This window comes from Staurois parvus, unplaced genomic scaffold (genome assembly GCF_062004578.1).
Source record: "Staurois parvus isolate SC_StPar_1 unplaced genomic scaffold, SC_StPar_1.0 ptg000187l, whole genome shotgun sequence".
Lineage (NCBI taxonomy): Eukaryota > Metazoa > Chordata > Amphibia > Anura > Ranidae > Staurois > Staurois parvus.
Window position 1 is genome coordinate 4,427,100 of NW_028317983.1, and position 18,250 is coordinate 4,445,349.

The window sequence follows — 18,250 nt, forward strand, 5'->3', positions numbered from 1 at the left end:
CTGGTTTCCTTGCCCAAACTCAAAAAAGCCTATGAAAAAGGTACCAGGGGCATCTCATGGGGCCCCCTACTGACCCCAGGCCCTCGGCCAGTGCCTGAGTTTCCAAATGGTCAGTCTGCCCCTGCTCCTACCCATAGGAGATGATGTCAATATTCTCACTGCACACGTTCCTGGATTAGGCTCAGAAGTAGTGAGTGCTACAGCAATGACCAGCTGGAGACTGGAAGCATCACAGGTCAATGTACAGTTGTGTTCAAAAGAATAAGTTGTGTAGAAGAATAGCCAAAATGGCGCGGACTCAGCCGACAATCAGCTCCAGGAAGATGAAAGAAGGTCTAAAGTTACCTATAAGTCATGTTACAATTAGAAGACGCCTATGTGAAGCCAAGCTATCTGCAAGAAGCCCCCACAAAGTCCCACTGTTGGAAAAAAGACATGTGCTGAAGAGGTTACAATTTGCCAAAGAGCACATTGACTGGCCTAAAGAGAAATGGCGCAACATTTTGTGGACTGATGAAAGTAAGATTGTTCTTTTTGGGTCTAGTGGCCGGAGACAGTTTGTCAGACGACCCCCAAACACTGAATTCAAGCCACAGTACACTGTGAAGACAGTGAAGCATGGTGGTGCAAGCATCATGATATGGGGATGTTTCTCATACTACGGTGTTGGGCCTATTTATCGCATACCAGGGATCATGGATCAGTTTGAATACATCAGAATACTTGAAGAGGTCATGCTGCCTTATGCTGAAGAGGAAATGCCCTTGAAATGGGTGTTTCAACAAGACAACGACCCCAAACACACCAGTAAACCTGCAACATCTTGGTTCCAGACCAACAAGATTGACGTTATGGAGTGGCCAGCCCAATCCCCGGATCTTAATCCAATAGAAAACTTGTGGGGTGACATCAAAACTGCAGTTTCTGAGGCAAAACCAAGAAATAGAGAAGAACTGTGGAATGTAGTCCAATCATCCTGGGCTGGAATACCTGTTCACAGGTGCCAGAAGTTGGGTGACTCCATGCAACACAGATGTACAGCAGTTCTCAGAAACAGTGCGACTACAACCAAATATATTCATTAAGTGATTCAAAGGAAAGCAAAATCTTCAAACATTTTTCAGTTTATATAGTGAATGTTTGAGTTTGTAAAGAAGAATACAAACTCTGCGATTTTTTTGAACCGTCTAATATTCACTTTTCTTCAATTTTTTTAGAAGAACAACACAAATTTGATATATTTTTCTTCATGTTTTGATTTGGAATAGAATGTGTAGTGTTCCCAATGCATTTGTGTGGATGGAAATAAAAGCTATTAGAAGGATTTTGAGCTTTATTCACTTTTTTCAATACACTGCTATTATTTTGAACACAACTGTACATCTTTGTCAGCACACCACGGATCAACAAGTACTGTCCGAAAGTTTTACTGCAGCATGATCACATCACAGTGGGCAGAGTGCAATGTTTCAGAGCCACACAAGACCCCTTCATCAGGCATATGATATCAGGCATGTGATATCACATGCCTGAGAAAGGGGCTCTGTGCTGCTTCAAAATGTTGCACTGTCCATTGTGATGTGATCATGCTACACTAAAACTCTCACATGGTACCTGTTGACCGTGGTGTGCTGGCAAAGATGTACATGTACCCATGGAAGACCCCCCTCTATTGAGTTTTACCCACTAGGGGCTTAATCACAGAGTACAGGACCGCAACCCTCTGTGATTAAATCCCTACTGTACGAAACACGCTAGTGGGTTTCTCCCATGTGTAGGAGACCAATATGAAGCCATTTTTTTGCAAGTTCAACTATGAGACAGTGCAGATGGACACCATTTTGTTGTAACACTCTAACATGGTCAATTATTCCTCTAGCATTGTCACTCTTCCACCAGCAGGACATCCATCCCTCCTCCCTTTCACCATAGCAAGATTGTCTGTCTCAGCCCAGTCCTCACCCATCCTTCAGGGAGTGACAGCATGTCATACCAGAAAGCATTAGAAGTAGCCCAGATAGACACCATCAAGGAAGGAGGAAGTTCCTCTCACACTCCTACATGCTGCGGTTCCTCTCACAGTTCATGCGTTACTACAGGGTATATGAGCAGGTGAGAGACCAGAGTGTGCAGTTGGGGAAAGAGATATTCGCTATGTCAGAAAGTGGAGAATAAACCATGAATCTCTGCATCATTTGACAGGAATTGATAGGAAACCATTCTAACAAGAACCGAAAAAAATAAAGAGACTCTAACCTTTCCTTTACTTGTCATGAAAACTTTTGGCTAAAGCTGAACTTTAACTGCCTTTCTCTCAAAAGAATCTCAAGTATTTGCTTGTTTCGGAAATAACAGATTGTAAGCTGTAAAAGGGACAGACTGAATTGAGAGGGTGCACTACATATAAAGTGCTGCAGATAATCAGTGCCGCAGGAATGAAATAAATACCTCTTGAAGTCCAACTCTGGAAAACTTGAAAATTCTCAGTTGCAATGTGAATGCATCTGCCCTGCAAGGGTAACTGCTCATTTAGGGGGCACAGAAAATTAGATTTACTTACATGATGCTCCCCACTGCTGGACCGGTCCCTGCAGCCCCCTTTCCTCTATACTCCAGGTCTAAGATCCTCATAACATCAAGACCAATGTAGTGACCATAGCCCTGGTGCTGAGGGACAATTTCCTGTCAAAGTATGAAGGAGCACCATCTGTCAGGGGAGCAGAGGATCAGGTAAATAAAAGTGCTTTTACTCTCCCTCTAGACCAGTGCTCTCCAAACTGCAGCCCTTGCATTTATCCGGCTCTTTGAGAACTATTGCCCCCACTGTCAGCTACAGTTCCTGCCACTTACTCTGACAATGGGATACTAGTCCTCTCAATGACACCAACGGTGGGACACTATTCCTCTCACTGATACCAAGGATGGGGCACCATTCCTCCCACTGGCATCAATGATGGGCCATTATTCCTCCCACTGATACCAATGATGGGGCACTATTCCTTCTTTTGATACCAATGATGGGGCACTATTCCTGTCATTGACACCAATGATGGGGCACTATTCCTCCCGCTAATACCAATCATGGGGGACTATTCCTCCCGCTAATACCAATCATGGGGGACTATTCCTCCCATTGATACTAACGATGGGGCAGTATTCCTCCCTTGAGATCAATGATGGGGCACTATTATTCACCCTAATACCAATGATGGGGCAGTATTCCTCCCATTGAGATCAATGATGGGGCACTATTACTCACCCTAATACCAATGATCGGGGATTGTTTACTCCCACTGACACCAGGACATTTTCTTATCCCACTGGCCTCAATCCGCCCCCCTAAAGTTTGAAGAATGGTAAATTGGCCCTTTGTTTAGAAAGTTTGGAGACCTCTACTCTAGACCAAATGAGCTGTTAAGTAGTAACTCCACTTTTGTTGCGCGGCTTAGCGTACATTCTAAGGAAGACTGCAAACAGGCAGGAAGGTTTATTTTATTGCATATAACAGCCTGCCCACTTGCAATTTTTAAAAAAATGACTTTAGTTCTGCTTTAACTAAGAGGCTCTGGAGGTCTGGTCTCATGATGACTTCATCAAGTACAATGCCATGAGGATGGTGTAAGAACACCCACAACCCTGAGTGGAGGAGTGCACGGGAACATGTCAGTAAGAGGGGTAAGGTAAGTATTACACCCTATTCCTCATCCTCTAGAGTTAGCCTGGGTTCACACTATGAATCTGTGCAGTTTACATGAGATTCAGTTTGGTGTGATCTGAGCCTATTCATTTTGAATGGGCTCAAATTGCTCCAAAGTAGTGTATGCACTACTTTTGGAAATTCACTGAAAATGGATTGCATGGTAGTTTTGCACCATGCAATCTGATGCAGGAAAACGCATTGCGTCTGTGACATACTTTTGGGGTGTAGTTAACATTGCACTGCCACCCCCTGCAGATCACAAGGGCAGTGCAATTTGAATGCGGTGCAGGAAATGTGAATGGATCGAGGGTTTCCTGCACTGCGTTTTAGTGTGACCTGGGGCTTAGTGAGCATTTACCCTTTGCAGTGTGGTGTGAGGGGTTGCACCACTGCACAGGTAGTTTTTTTTTTTTTTTTTTTAAATTCTCCAGAGTTGGCCTTTAATTATGACCATTGAATGAATTCTGCGGATTGCTGCTTGAATTGCGGAAAGTAAAAGGTATTAAAGCTGCTTGTCATTGGCTTTGAATGGCCCCTATTTAAACTAGTTGTAGTTTCCTTCCTGGAGTTGTTTGGCCCCCGGCAGAGCAATGTACACAGTTTTTCCATCAGGAGGGCCTCTCACGCACAAGCTTGGAGGATCATTCACAAATGGAAGCTCCTGTGTACATTTCCAAGCCACAAAACCCAGCTACAGAGCAGCAGAGATCACAACAAAACCCTCATTCATCATCCTGTATTCACGTAGATGTAACTCTACACCGCCATGCAACACATCCGTAAACACACGGATCTCTGCGATTACAAGCGTGAGCTCGGCTTACGCAATGTTTGAAAATCAAAGATAACTATGACACCGGGGAGAGCGCGGCCATTGTGTCCTCTCTATCCGTATTCAGTGTCCCGTAATATTACTGCCGAGGAAGTAGCGCAGACTCTCCTTTTCATTGTCTACATGGGGGACTGCACTTTTGTTTTTACAAAGAACCTAAGAAATATGAGAAGATTCCACAGCAGCAGACAAGTGGATTAAAGAAAGAATTAGTAAAAGAACACAAAGTATACGAGTTACTTTAAAGTGGATGAAATGCAGAATTACAAAAAGAACAAAAAATGCATTCAACTACTTTAAGATATGAAACTCCAGGAAAATTGTATTACACCAGGCATTCATTTTCTTATATTTGTCCTTAAAGTTCACAGAAAATCATTTAAAAGATAAGTTCAACTTTATACAAAAAATAGTAAATGCACATTTTTTTGCAGAGAAAAAAAAATTAAATTTTTTAATCTTTGTTGCAGGAGCCTGTACATTATTGTACCAGCAATCAGCAGATCGCTGGTGCCATGCAGGTCTCCTGCAGATCTGTCAGTATATCTGCTTGCCCGAACAAGATGTACGGGCAAGCAAATGTACTGAATACTGACAGGAAAAATCAATGAACGACCACAGCGCTCCACAGTGCCGTGGTAGTTCAATGAGAACTACAAGCCGACAGCCGCTAAGGCTGTTGGGACTTGTAGTTTCCCATTCACAGAACACAGTGAATGAGTGATGTGGCCTGACAGGTGGAGCAGTTTCCCCACTAGCTGTAAAAGTGGGGGAGCGGGGGCTGGTGTATTCATAACATGTTACACCCTGAATATGGGTGTAACATGTTATGAAAGGTGAACTTATCCTTTAGACTTCAGCATCTGAAGCTTGCCTTTGTGAATTGCCTCTCTGCAACTGAATAAGGAAATCAGGCTTGTATTAAGAAAGCATACTCTAAGCCAGCCTTTTTCGACTAGGGTGCCTTGGCAAAATGCCTAAAAATTGTATTGAAACGGGTGTCTTGACATGCACATGAACTTTAATGGCATCCCAGTCTTAGTCCGTAGGGTTCAATATTGAGTTGGCCCCGCCCTCTGCAGCTATAACAGCTTCAACTCTTCTGGGAAGGCCGTCCACAAGGTTTAGGAGGGTGTCTATGGGAAGGTTTGACCATTCTTCCAGAAGCGCATTTGTGAGATCAGGCACTAATATTGGTCGAGAAGGCCTGGCTCGCAGTCTTCGCTCTAGTTCATCCCAAAGGTGTTCTATCAGCTTGAGGTCAGGACTCTGTGCAAGCCAATCAAGCTCCTCCACCTCAAACTCACTCATCCATGTCTTTATGGACCTTGCTTTGTGCACTGCTGCGCAGTCACAAAGTCAGGAAGGGGCCATCCCCAAACTGTTCCCACATGGAACTGTTTCATGGAAACATGAAATTGTCCAAAATGTCTTGGTATGCTGACGCCTTAAGATTTCCCTTCACTGGAACTAAGAGGCCAAAGCCGAACCCCTGAAAAACAACTCCACACCACAATCCCCCCTCCACCAAACTTTACACTTGGCACAATGCAGTCAGGCAAGTACCGTTCTCCTGACAACCACCAAACCCAGACACATCCATCAGATTGCAAGACAGAGAAGCGTGATTGGTAACTCCAGAGAACATGTCTTCACTACTCTAGAGTCCAGTGACGGCATGCTTTACACCACGGCATCTGATGCTTTGCATTGCACTTGGTGATGTAAGGCTTGGATGCAGTAGCTCGGCCATGGAAACCCATTCCATGAAGCTCTCTACGCACTGTTGTTGTGCTAATCTGAAGTCCACATGAAGTTTGGAAGTCTTTAGCTATTGACTCTGCAGACAGTTGGCAACTTCTTTGCACTTCACCATGCGCTGACCGCGCTCTGTCATTTTACGTGGCCTACCACGTCTTGGCTGAGTTGCTGTTGTTCCCAGTTGCTTCCACTTTGTTATAATACAACTAACAGTTGACCGTGGAAGATTTTGTAGCAAGGACATTTCACGGATGGACTTATTGCACAGGTTGCCACCTATCACGGGACCACACTTGAATTCACTGAGCTCCTGAGAGCGACCCATTGTTTCTAAAATGTTTGTAGAAGTAGTCTGCATGTCTAGATGCTTGGTTGTATACACTTGTGGCCATGGAGGTGATTGGAACACCTGAATCCAATGATTTGGAGAAGTGTCCCAATACTTTTGGCAATATAGCGTACAAGCCAGCAGGTGGATCAAGCCTGCCTTTTAGTTACACAAGCCACACATTGTGCACCATTGCAACCTTCTAGGTGTTGGCATCCTGATGTAATTGGTTGATAAGGAAGACATTAGTCCCCTGCACAGCATCCATGTTTGCCCTTCCCCTGCCTAAGGGGAAGGGCAAACATTAGCTGAGTGAGGGAGAGAAACTGAGGGAGGAGGGAAACACTGGCATACTAGTCAGTAGCAGTGTGTAAAGTATATTTGCTTTGGAAGAATAAATAAACTCTAACATTGGATGTCCTATATGTGTGGTTGTTGCTGCAATATGTAAAACAATTAGTTTCTTTTTTTTTTTTACATTTTAGAATGGGGTGACTCGAGATTGTGCAGAATTTTAAAGGGTGCCTTGAATAAAAAAAAGGTTGAGAAATACTGCTCTAAGGTCACAGAAGATGGACAGATAGGCCTATTTGAGGGAAAAAGCTAGAGAATGTCATTACCTATGTGGTGATCATCACTACAGCAGTGTTATGGTGGTCATACACACTTCAATAAACAATTTTTCCAATAGGAATAATTGATCTACAACAACCAAATTCGATATGCTACACATGGCAAAGTAGATGTCAATCAATAGTTAAAGTGATTGCAAAGGCATAGTATTTCTTAATTTGTTTGTTATTTTAAAAAAAAATACTAAGGATTTTGCAGAGAGCAGCCCTGATCCTTTTCTCAGGTCTCCCACTGGCGCTCCAGGTCCCTCCTTCTTGCTGCATGCCTCCATAGCAAGCCTCTTGCTCTGGGGGCACTCATGCATGCTCGCTCTCTAGCCAGCTCTGTGTGTCTGTAAGACACACAAAGGGGCTCAGCTACACCATCTGCTCCCTCCTCCCTGGCTGTGATTGACAGCAGCAGGAGCCAATGGTTCTTGGTGCTGTGCATGAGCCAATGAGGAGAGAGCCTCTGCTCTTGTGCACATCACTGGATTGAGATTGGGCTCAGGCGAGTATTAGGGGGGACCTTGGGAAGCAGCATCCAGAAGGTTTTTTTATCTTAAGGCCTTAAGGTAAAAAGATACCATCATAACTTACTGTCGGAAGTAATCGATCATGCCTCTGCTTTCTCATCAACTGAAATACAATCATATTCATCTCTTAGTTATTAAACGATTGATAATTTTCTGCCCTGGCTGAGTGACATTTAATCAAATCTTATATAAGTTGAGTCTAAATTGTTTGGAAGGAACGCTATAGCTATTCAATTGTTTCTAGATTTGAATATTTTGTTTGAATCACACATCGATCTGATAATGAAATTGAAGAATGCATGGCCACCATTAGGGCTCATTCACACCACATCTGCTTAGCTGCTTGATCTGCACTGATCAACACAAGGGCACATAGAAATCAACTGTCTTTTGTGTGCCCGTTCACACCGTATGGTGGTGAGCTATTACAAATCTAAGAATTCCCCAAATGATCTTTCCCAGACCTTCCATTCCATTGATTCACTCAGTTCATTATTATTATTATTATACAGTATTTATAAAGCGCCAACAGTTTGCTCAGCGCTGTACATTACAATGGGAGACAATACATGAGACAGTACAATAACAATACAGTGCGATACACGAGGGGTTCGAGGGCCCTGCTCCTTGGAGCTTACAATCTAGGAGGGAGGGGATAGTGGTATGGGAGGAAAAGCTGTGGGGGATGGAGTGCTAGGAAGAGTGGAGGAGATCGGCAGTTAGCAGAGGGTGGGGTAGGCGTCCCTGAAGAGGTGGGTTTTTAGGGTGCGCCTAAAGGAGAGGAGAGTGGGTGATAGTCTGATGGATTGGGGTAGGGAGTTCCAGAGGATGGGTGATGCCCTGGAGAAGTCCTGGAGGCGGGCATGGGAGGAGGAGACCAGGAACTAGAGAGAAAGAGGTCTTTTGAAGAGCAGAGAGTGCGTTTTGGGTGGTATTTGGATATTAGGTTGGTGATGTAGTTTGGGGCAGAATTATGGACAGCTTTGTACGTCAGTGTTAGCAGTTTGAATTTGATCCGTTGGGCAATCGGAAGCCAGTGGAGGGAGTGGCGGAAACGGAGTGGTTGGTAAGGTGGATAAGTCTGGCCGCCGTATTCAGGATCGACTGAAGAGGGGATAGCCTGAGGTGACGCAGGCCAATGAGGAGGGAGTTGCAGTAATCGAGTCGTGATATGATGAGGGAGTGGATGAGCTGGTTAGTAGTTTCTGGGGTAAGCCCTGATGAAGGGTGCCATTTTAAAAGCCCCCAAAACATGTTGCCCAGTTGGGGTGGGGGAGTGTAGGTTGTTAGTTCACCTTTTTGTTTTTTCTGAAAATGTGAGTTAACCCTTTAAATCCCTCATCACTTTCAGGGGGGCAATAAACCGAATTGTCCTGGCTACCAGTTCACGTTAAAAACAAGGTGTTTAGTTTGCACACATTTGCAAATATATGTGAAAGCTTCAGCATCCCTGTACCCTTAAGGAGGGGTGGGCTCCCTGCAGGCATACCTGCCCTTAACCTATCCATTGTTATATGTGCTCCACCCTGGGAGACTCTCAACTACAGAGTTAGGACTGCAGTACACTGGGGTGCCATAACGTGGCCTCAGCAGCTTATGTATAGATTTGCAAAGGTGTGCAAACTAAACCCCTTGTTTTAAACGTGAACTGTTAGAAAGGGTCAACTCGATTTGTTGCAGGCTGGCTGATGAGCTACTGTAGGTATTTTTGTCTGTTATTTGACATACGTCACCCTTCCATGTGCTCCTTGCATAAAAAAGGCTAGTTATAGGTTGGAGTGGCTGCCATTTGTAAAGTTGGGTAATTTTAAGTATTCAACAACTGTCCAGAGTTCCACTTTAAGATCACTTCCCAAGTTGTGTAGGTGACAGGTACACTTTAAATATTCTAGTTTCTTCTGATGTGAAAGCTGTAGCTCAGCATATCATTACAGTAGTGACTATTATGGTGCTGACGATTTTCAGTAAAATTAGAAAGTCGTGGTAAGTGCAGTTGAACACACTGGGTGGTTTTACCGCCCCCGTCCTCTCCTGTCGGTGTGCTAACCTTTCACAGATCCTCTCCTTTTGTTGATGAAAGTGGCATGATAATGGCAGGTATTGTACAGTCACGACAGAGCTGAACACACGAGAGGTATGGCTTTGCAAAATGCACGGTTTCTATTTTTGATGTGTATTTTTCTCTTAATTGCTGAACATCAATATGCTTCCTCCTTTGTATAATTTGTTCCTTTTTACATTTCCGTGGCTGTCAGAAAATAAACATCTCAGGAAGCTCATACAACCTTGTCCCTGAGTCGTGGAGACAACAGAATCTGAAAGACTCAAAACGGCAATGTGATCTCACAATAGTTCCAATGTCATCTCCACCAAAGCCAAAAGTCTGTTCTGAAAGAATTCATCTATACTGGAATGGGGGAGGGTTTGATTGGATATCTTGTCGGGAATGGATTGCCTTCTTTAAAGAGTTAGTTTATTTTTTTTTTAAAAACTAAAAAGAGAACACTGTACACCCTCTCCAACCCCACCCCTTCCAGGTTCCCACTGTACTTACCTCCATGAGTGATGAGCTGTCAGTGCCCACGCAGGCGCTGCAGTGATTCAGCGATTTGAAATCCCAGCTCTTCTCTCTCTTCTTTCTGTTAGGCTTTTGGGACAACTCGAATGATGCTCTGTGCCGGAGATAACCAATCAAAATCGCTCTGATCCGGCCTGGAAACCCTGCAGAAAAAAAAGGGAGAAGAGCGGGGATTTCACATCCCCAGACCACTACACTGGCTGTGTGGGCACTGACAGCTTATTATTCATGTAGGTAAGTACAGCGAAGACCAAAAGTGGGGAGAGGGCGTCAATTCACCTTTTAATTTTTTTTCTGAAAAGGTGAACATACACTTTAAATAAAAATGATCTTAAATTGAATCCTCTTGAGTTATAAAAAGCAGACCTTGGTATCAAAGATAATCTTTAGAAAACGATGTCTCTGTAGCGCATCAAATGGAGGAACTTGCATCAAATTCATGTACGTGTCAATAAGGAGCATTTGAATCTGTTGCTAGTATGCAATGCATACTAGCACATTATGCTCTTAACTTGCAGGGAATTTTTTTTTTGCTTTATACATATAAGTTTGCTACCACTTTAAAGACAAATTTTGTGATCTCATAAATGTGATGCAACAATTACACATGCTACACAATCAACAATTTACTCTAACTGTAAACTGTAAGCCCCATACATAAGCCGGATATAGGCAGATATCGGCTGGTTCAACAGAATACAGCAATTCCTTAAGCCCCCATACATAAGCCGAATATCGACCGATATTGGCTGGTTCAACAGAAACCAACCAACATTCGGCCTGTGTGTACACCCCCCAATCCTACAGAGGCCGGCCGAATCGTCAGCTTCTGTCGAACGGGCATGAACAAGAATCCAATCAGTGCTGGCAGCCAATGGCTGCGAGTGCTGACTGGTGTATTCTGGCAGGAAGGCAGTCCCCATGTCAGATCACAATAGCTCAGTGGGGAGATCGCTGTACTAACATCGGATAATTAGTATGGTGAGCTCCTCCCAAGCTCTTCAGTTGCTTTTTTTTTTCGTTCAGCCTGTGTACCAGGCATTATAAATTTGTTGCAATAATAGCACCACACAGTAAGGGCTTGTTCACACCAGCGACTGTAAGCTTTAAAAGTTAAAGAATTACAGGAACTTGTTACACACGTCAATACTACAATAAAAATCTTACATGTTTTTTTCTGAATTTGATGCAAGGCTTCCAACTACACAACTATACATATCGCCAGAAATGCCTTATTAGATAGCCCCCAGAATGTTCTGTAATTATTATTATTATTATACAGTATTTATAAAGCGCCAATAGTTCGCTCAGTACATTACAAAGGGGGACAGAACATGTGACAGAACAATACCAATACAGTGCAAAACACGAGGGGATTGAGGGCCCTGCTCTTTCGAGCTTACAATCTTGTCTGTAATGACAATAACACCCCAAAAATGTGCACTAGAAATGATCGTTTTGCATGTGATATAGAGGATGCTTCTTGTACTGCTTCTTCCAGCTATCACAGCTGCAAACAGACATCTACTCCCATGCACTTGTAATGCCGTCCTACGCGATACATCTGACGACTTTGTCAATGGGCCTAACGTACCACAATAGTGTGAATGGGCCCTTAGTCAACTAAATGTGAACTACTTCCTCTAATATTCAATATTTTCCCTTCCCAACAGCAAGCGGGAATCTGGTACGTCACCATTTTTCAGTTGTCTTTTGATGAAAGAACTGAGTGGAAACCTCTGGGCAGCTACTCGCATGCACTTGTAATGCCATCCTATGCGATACCTCTCATGACTTTGTCAATAGGCCTACTGTACCACAATAGTGTGAATGGGCCCTTAGTCAACTAAATGTGAACTACTTCCTCTAATATTCAATATTTTCCCTTCCCAACAGCAAGCGGGAGTCTGGTACGTCACCATTTTTCAGTTGTCTTTTGATGAAAGAACTGAGTGGAAACCTCTGGGCAGCTACTCGCATGCACTTGTAATGCCGTCCTACGCGATACATCTGACGACTTTGTCAATGGGCCTAACGTACCACAATAGTGTGAATGGGCCCTTAGTCAACTAAATGTGAACTACTTCCTCTAATATTCAATATTTACCCTTCCCAACAGCAAGCGGGAGTCTGGTACGTCACCATTTTTCAGTTGTCTTTTGATGAAAGAACTGAATGGAAACCTCTGGGCCGAACAGCGCCTGCTTCAAATCAGAGGCGGGAACTGTTTGGGTTTTCTGACAGCTACAGGTGCCAGTGTCAGAATACAACAGCCGCCACTGCAAAGTGATTTTTCTCATTCAGTCCGTGGGGGGAGAACAAAAGAAATCTTAACACGTATGGCTGGCTTTAGAAGAAAACACACCCTCCTCCATCCAGGTTTTAAATTTGCTGCAAACCTAGTGCTGGGCTTTCTTATTATTACACCAGAGCCTGTATTGTAATTGTAAATAAAGAATTTTAAAAAATTACAAATAATTACAAAAATAGATTATAAAATCATTGTTTCATACATAACTAAGTGAAATGTACTAAAACCACAATGGTTTCCTTGTGTATTCGCACACAAAGCTTTCACTTCAATTAGATACAGAGTCTGCAGAGCAAGGCTCGCCCAGTAAATGCACTGTAATGTATGTAATTAGACTGCACAAAAATTGGTCATGCTTTCTTCAGTGTGATCCTGTGTAATAAACAATGCTGGCAAGCCAGTTTTTTTTTTTTTTTTTCAACAATACATCATGACAGCATAGAGAAATCAAAGGTCTAGATGGTGTTGCAATAACTTGTAAACTATAACTCCTGTGCAAGTGGTTTTTCACACGAAAGCAAAGATACGGCCCATTAAAGGGGTTAGAGAAAGAAAAGTTACAGTTTGAAGCTTTTCCAGAAAAAAAGAAAAAAACAACCAATCACAGTTCACACACTACAAATACGCATAAAACATCTATCATTTTTCTGCTGCAATCTTGGTAAAGAAAAAAATATCAATAAAAATACAAATTTAAAAAAAATAAAATTTTTCTTTATTAGCGAAACCCAAAAATTCAGCTGAATTTGTCTTTTCTAGTTTCACTGCTTCTCAGTGTATGGCCCCTTTGACACGGAAGATCTAAACAGGTCTGTCTGTCAGTTTTTCAAGTGGACCTGATCGGATGGTCGCTTCACCCCTATGGACAGGCAGGTATATACCGACTTATGTCGGTTTACACCTGCCAAACTCCATTCCAATCTGGTCCTCTAAAAAAAAAACAAAAAAAAAACGGAGGGGTTCCACCTCCTTCCGTTTAGGCGGATCGCATCAGAGGGTAGTTGCTTGTAAACAGACAGGGGAATCCATTTGCTCTTGGCCACCCATAAAGTAGAGCGAGCTCTGACCGTGTCCTCTCTGCATAATCTGAGCGGATACAGATTTACCATGTGCCTGCTCTGATCAGCAGGGGATCTGAGCGGATCCCCTGCTGGTCAGAACAGAGTCTATCCTGTGGGAAAGGGGCCTAAAGGCTCTGAACTTTCATATGTTTACGTATTCTTAACAAGTAGTAGATGAGCTTTAAAAGTCATAGGGTAACCTCTGTAGCAACAGGTACTGTAGAGCAATTAATCTTCAAGAGTCCCAGCAGAAGCACTGAAATCCAAACCTAAATTGACACTTTCAGGAGTGTGGGTCTCCTTAGTCCCCTGAAGAACCAGTTCTCGTTGATTCTTTCCTCTAACTTCACAACGGCACTCTCTTCTGCAGTGAGATCAGGAACCAGTGGGAGGTGTGGGGGACCAAAGAGACAAACACTCTCGCAAGTGTCAGTTTCCTAGCAAAGTTTGAAGGACAATTATAGTGATTGGTGTGGTGTATGGTGGCACAGGCACCTGAAGAAGTGAGCATTTACTGCCTTTTTTACAGTTAACAGGAGAATTACCAAAATTACAAGGCAAGGTCAGTTGTGTCCACTGCATGCAACTCAGGGCTATATTTTAACTAAAGTGCACAATCGTTGCTCCATACACCTTGTTCATAAAAAAGAAAAATTATTTGGTTAAAGTGGAATATTAGTCAAAAACTTAAGTCCTGCAAGGACACGTTATTCTGGGACCTTTTGCAGGTATAGTTATATAAAACATTAAAATTAGTGCCTATACCAGCAATGGGCAAACTACGGCCCGTGGGCCGTATACGGCCCGGTGGACCTTTTAATCCGGCCCGCGGAGCGTGGCAAACATCGGCTGTCAGAATGTGTGTAGGCGGGGCAGCGTGAGGAACGTGAGGGGAGCTAGGCTCCTCTCACAGTCCGCCCTGAAGACCGGAACGGCGCGGGAACACGGCGAGAGGAACGCGCGGAGCAAAGGTAAGTGAATTGACACAGGGGGGACTTGGCTTACTACTTGGGGGGGGGGGATAGTACTGTGGGGGATGAAATACTATATGAGGGATGAATTAATATGGGGGATGAATTAATATGGGGAATGAATTACTATAGGGGGGATGAATTACTATATGGGGGGTGAATTACTATATGGGGGGTGAATTACTATATGGGGGATGAATTACTATGGGGGATGAATTACTATGGGGGATGAATTACTATGGGGGATGAATTGCTATATGGGGGATGAATTACTATATGGGGGATGAATTACTATGGGGGATGAATTACTATGGGGGATGAATTACTATATGGGGGATGAATTACTATGGGGGATGAATTACTATATGGGGGATGAATTACTATATGGGGGATGAATTACTATGGGGGATGAATTACTATGGGGGATTAATTACTATATGGGGGATTAATTACTATATGGGGGATGAATTACTATATGGGGAATGAATTACTATATGGGGGATGAATTACTATGGGGGATGAATTACTATGGGGGATGAATTACTATGCTTACTATGGGGGAATATTACTATACTTACTATGGATGACACATACACATCATTCATCTACTCTTGGTCCGGCCCCCGGGTCCAATATATGAACCCATTGCGGCCCTCAAGTCAAAAAGTTTGCCCACCCCTGGCCTATACTGTTTAATATCCAGTAATACGTGGTCTGACCCTGCTCTGCACATGCTCAGTTGCTCTCTTTTTTTTTGGCACCGCTGAAAATCTAGAGGCCAATCTGCTGAGAGCTTAAAGATTTACTGCTGCTCAGGGTCTCAATGCTGGAGGCAATTTACAGCACTCACTAATTTTGGTATTAATTATTAATTTGGAATGTATGTTTCTTGCTGAAGAGCATTATTTTTAATAAAGTTGTTATGGGTAAAGTTCCGCTTTAACTTGCTCAGCTTCCTATCAGTACTGATTCAAAGAAAGGTTTGGCCTATGAAAAGCCAATCGCTGTAAGTTGCCATCACAAAAGCGCACATATTCTCATATCTGTTTCTATTGGCTTTTAGCTTCAAATGTAGACAACCACAAAGCCTCACAGAGATGGTACTAGTATGAAACATTCATTAGCTGCTAATTTTTATAATTTAGCTACCGCTGGAGAATCCCAAAATAATGACCTTTGAATCATGGGGAGATCGATCTATGAACCCCTGATAAATGGAAGATTCCAAAGGGTGCCTCAAGGACAGATGGAAAAAGTAGTAAGCAAACAAAATGGAGGATTCCTTACTTTGCTTTCTCAGATCTTTAAGCTGGTCTTTGAAATTAACAAATTTATCGCATTGCCTTAGCTCCTCATCAGTGTTCTTGCTCTGCAAGGCAGAGTACCTCTCCTGGACAAGTTCTTTCAAATTCGGAATCTCCTCTGGTACTCTTTGCTTTAACTGCATATAGGAAACAAAGAAAAATAAAATTAATTGAATTTGAACAAAAGACATAAATGAGTAAAAAGGCAAAAACACTCATAATGCTGATCTATTAGTGTAGATTCATTATAAATGAATCTGTGACTACATTCGGAAAACTAATGGTAATGAGGAGGTTGCCTTTGCACAACGTCATCAGAACACTGGCACCAACAACTGGGCCAAGCATGTTTTGGTCACATTTCTGTGAGACTTAGACTGCATTCACACTTCAGCAATTTGTAGCTTGAAGCTCCAAAAACGCTCAAACTTAAAAAAAATTGTTCTCTATGGTGCCTATTTGGGAGATCAGGTGTGACATGCACCATAGAGAATTGATTTTTTTAACCACTTGAGCTCCAGAGGATTTAATGACCATGCCTCTTTTTACCACTCAGCACTAATTCAACTGATAATTGCGCGGTCATGCAATGCTGCACTTATACGAAATTTACGTCCTTTTTCCACACAAATAGAGCTTTCTTTCGGTGTAATTTGATCACCTGTGCACTTTTTATTTTTCACGCTATAAACAAAAAAAAGGCCAAAAATTTTGAAGAAAAACAATATTTTTTACTTTCAGCTATAAAAAATATATAGTAAACTCAAAGTTGGTTATAAATTTAGGCCAAAATGTATTCTGCTCCATGTTTTTGGTAAAAAAAATCCCAATAAGTGTATATTGATTGCTTTGTGTGGAAGTTATAGCGTCTACAAACTATGGTATAGATACTGCAATTTACGACAATTGCGCGGTCATGCAATATGGTACATAAATAAAATTTACATCCTTTTTTTCCCCACAAGTTGAGCTTTCTTTCGGTGGTATTTGATCGCCTGTGCGGTTTTTATTTTTTGCGCTATAAAAAAAAAAGGCTGACAATTTTGAGGAAAAAAAAACAATATTTTGGACTTTTTGCTATAAAACATGTCCAGTAAAAAAAAATGTAAAAATCAAATTTAGTCATAAATTTCTGCCAAAATGCATTCTGCGACATGTCTTTGCTAAAAAAAAAAACCCAATACGTGTAAATTAATTGGTTTACGTGAAAGTCATAGCATTTACAAATGGTGGGAAAGATACTCGGATTTTTAGGGTTTTTTTTATACTAATAATGGCGGCGATCAGCGAATTATGGCGGCGATCAGGGACTTATGGCAGCGACTTATAGCGGGACTGCGGCGGACATTCTGACATTAGGAGGTACTGACATCCCCAAAAACACTAATACAGTGATCAGTGCAAAAAAAAAACCACTGACACAGTACTAATGGCAATGGGGAAGAAGGGGTTAACTTTATTTTGCAGGGAAGGGTTATAGGAGTGAGGGGAGTGTTTTACTAGGGGGCGGGGGTGTGTACTGGGCGGGATAAGGCTGATCGAGAAAGAGAAACTGTTCTTTCTCGATCAGCTCATCCTCGAGCTGACAGGGAAGTGACAGACAGCACAGCTACTGCAGCTGTGCTCTCTGTTTGCCGCCGATCGCCGGGACATAGCCGCTAAGGAGCGGCTGTGACCCGGCGACTGACATCTGCGGCGGTGATCCGCGGTACAGATAGGGCGGCGGCGCGCCTCGCACGCGCCCCCTATTTGTTTACAAAACACACATTTTAAAACGTGGTTTTGCCTGTGAGTGCTGCCCTGCCACCGTATATGTATAGTGGCTGGGCGGCATGTAGTTAAGTTTGAGTGTTTTTGAAGCTTTCAATCTACAAATCGCTCAAGTGTGAATGCAGCCTAAGGGTCTTCAAATCAAAACATATACAACCACATGAAAGTGTCAGTCAATTCATATCTGAAATTTTATTTATAAGAGGACTTCAGTAGGTGGAAGCAACCTTTGGCTTTGCATATCTCCAGGGGCTGCAGTGACAATATCCAAGCACCTGAATAACCATTGTCTACAACACATTATTACATGTTCTGGCAGACTGCTATTTTTCCTTCATAAAACAAACAAATCCACAAACAAATGGCAAATGTAAAATAATATGTTGTAAAATAATAAGTGTAAAAGTTCCCAATTGATACATCCAACTATGAACCACAAATCATAAGGACCTTCACAAGTCTCAGTGCTCCACCAACCACCACATGG

The 18,250-nt window shown here is 42.7% G+C and overlaps 1 protein-coding gene across 1 annotated transcript in view; it reads right to left on the reverse strand.

Moving 5' to 3' along the window:
• The window catches only part of NSMCE2 (NSE2 SUMO ligase component of SMC5/6 complex), a 432,520-nt gene that overhangs the window by 193,706 nt on the left and 220,564 nt on the right, over positions 1-18,250 (reverse strand). Inside the window, exon 4 of the mRNA XM_089677511.1 lies at positions 15,977-16,130. Coding sequence (XP_089533637.1) covers positions 15,977-16,130 — 154 coding nt within the window. The remainder of the gene's footprint in view (positions 1-15,976; positions 16,131-18,250) is intronic.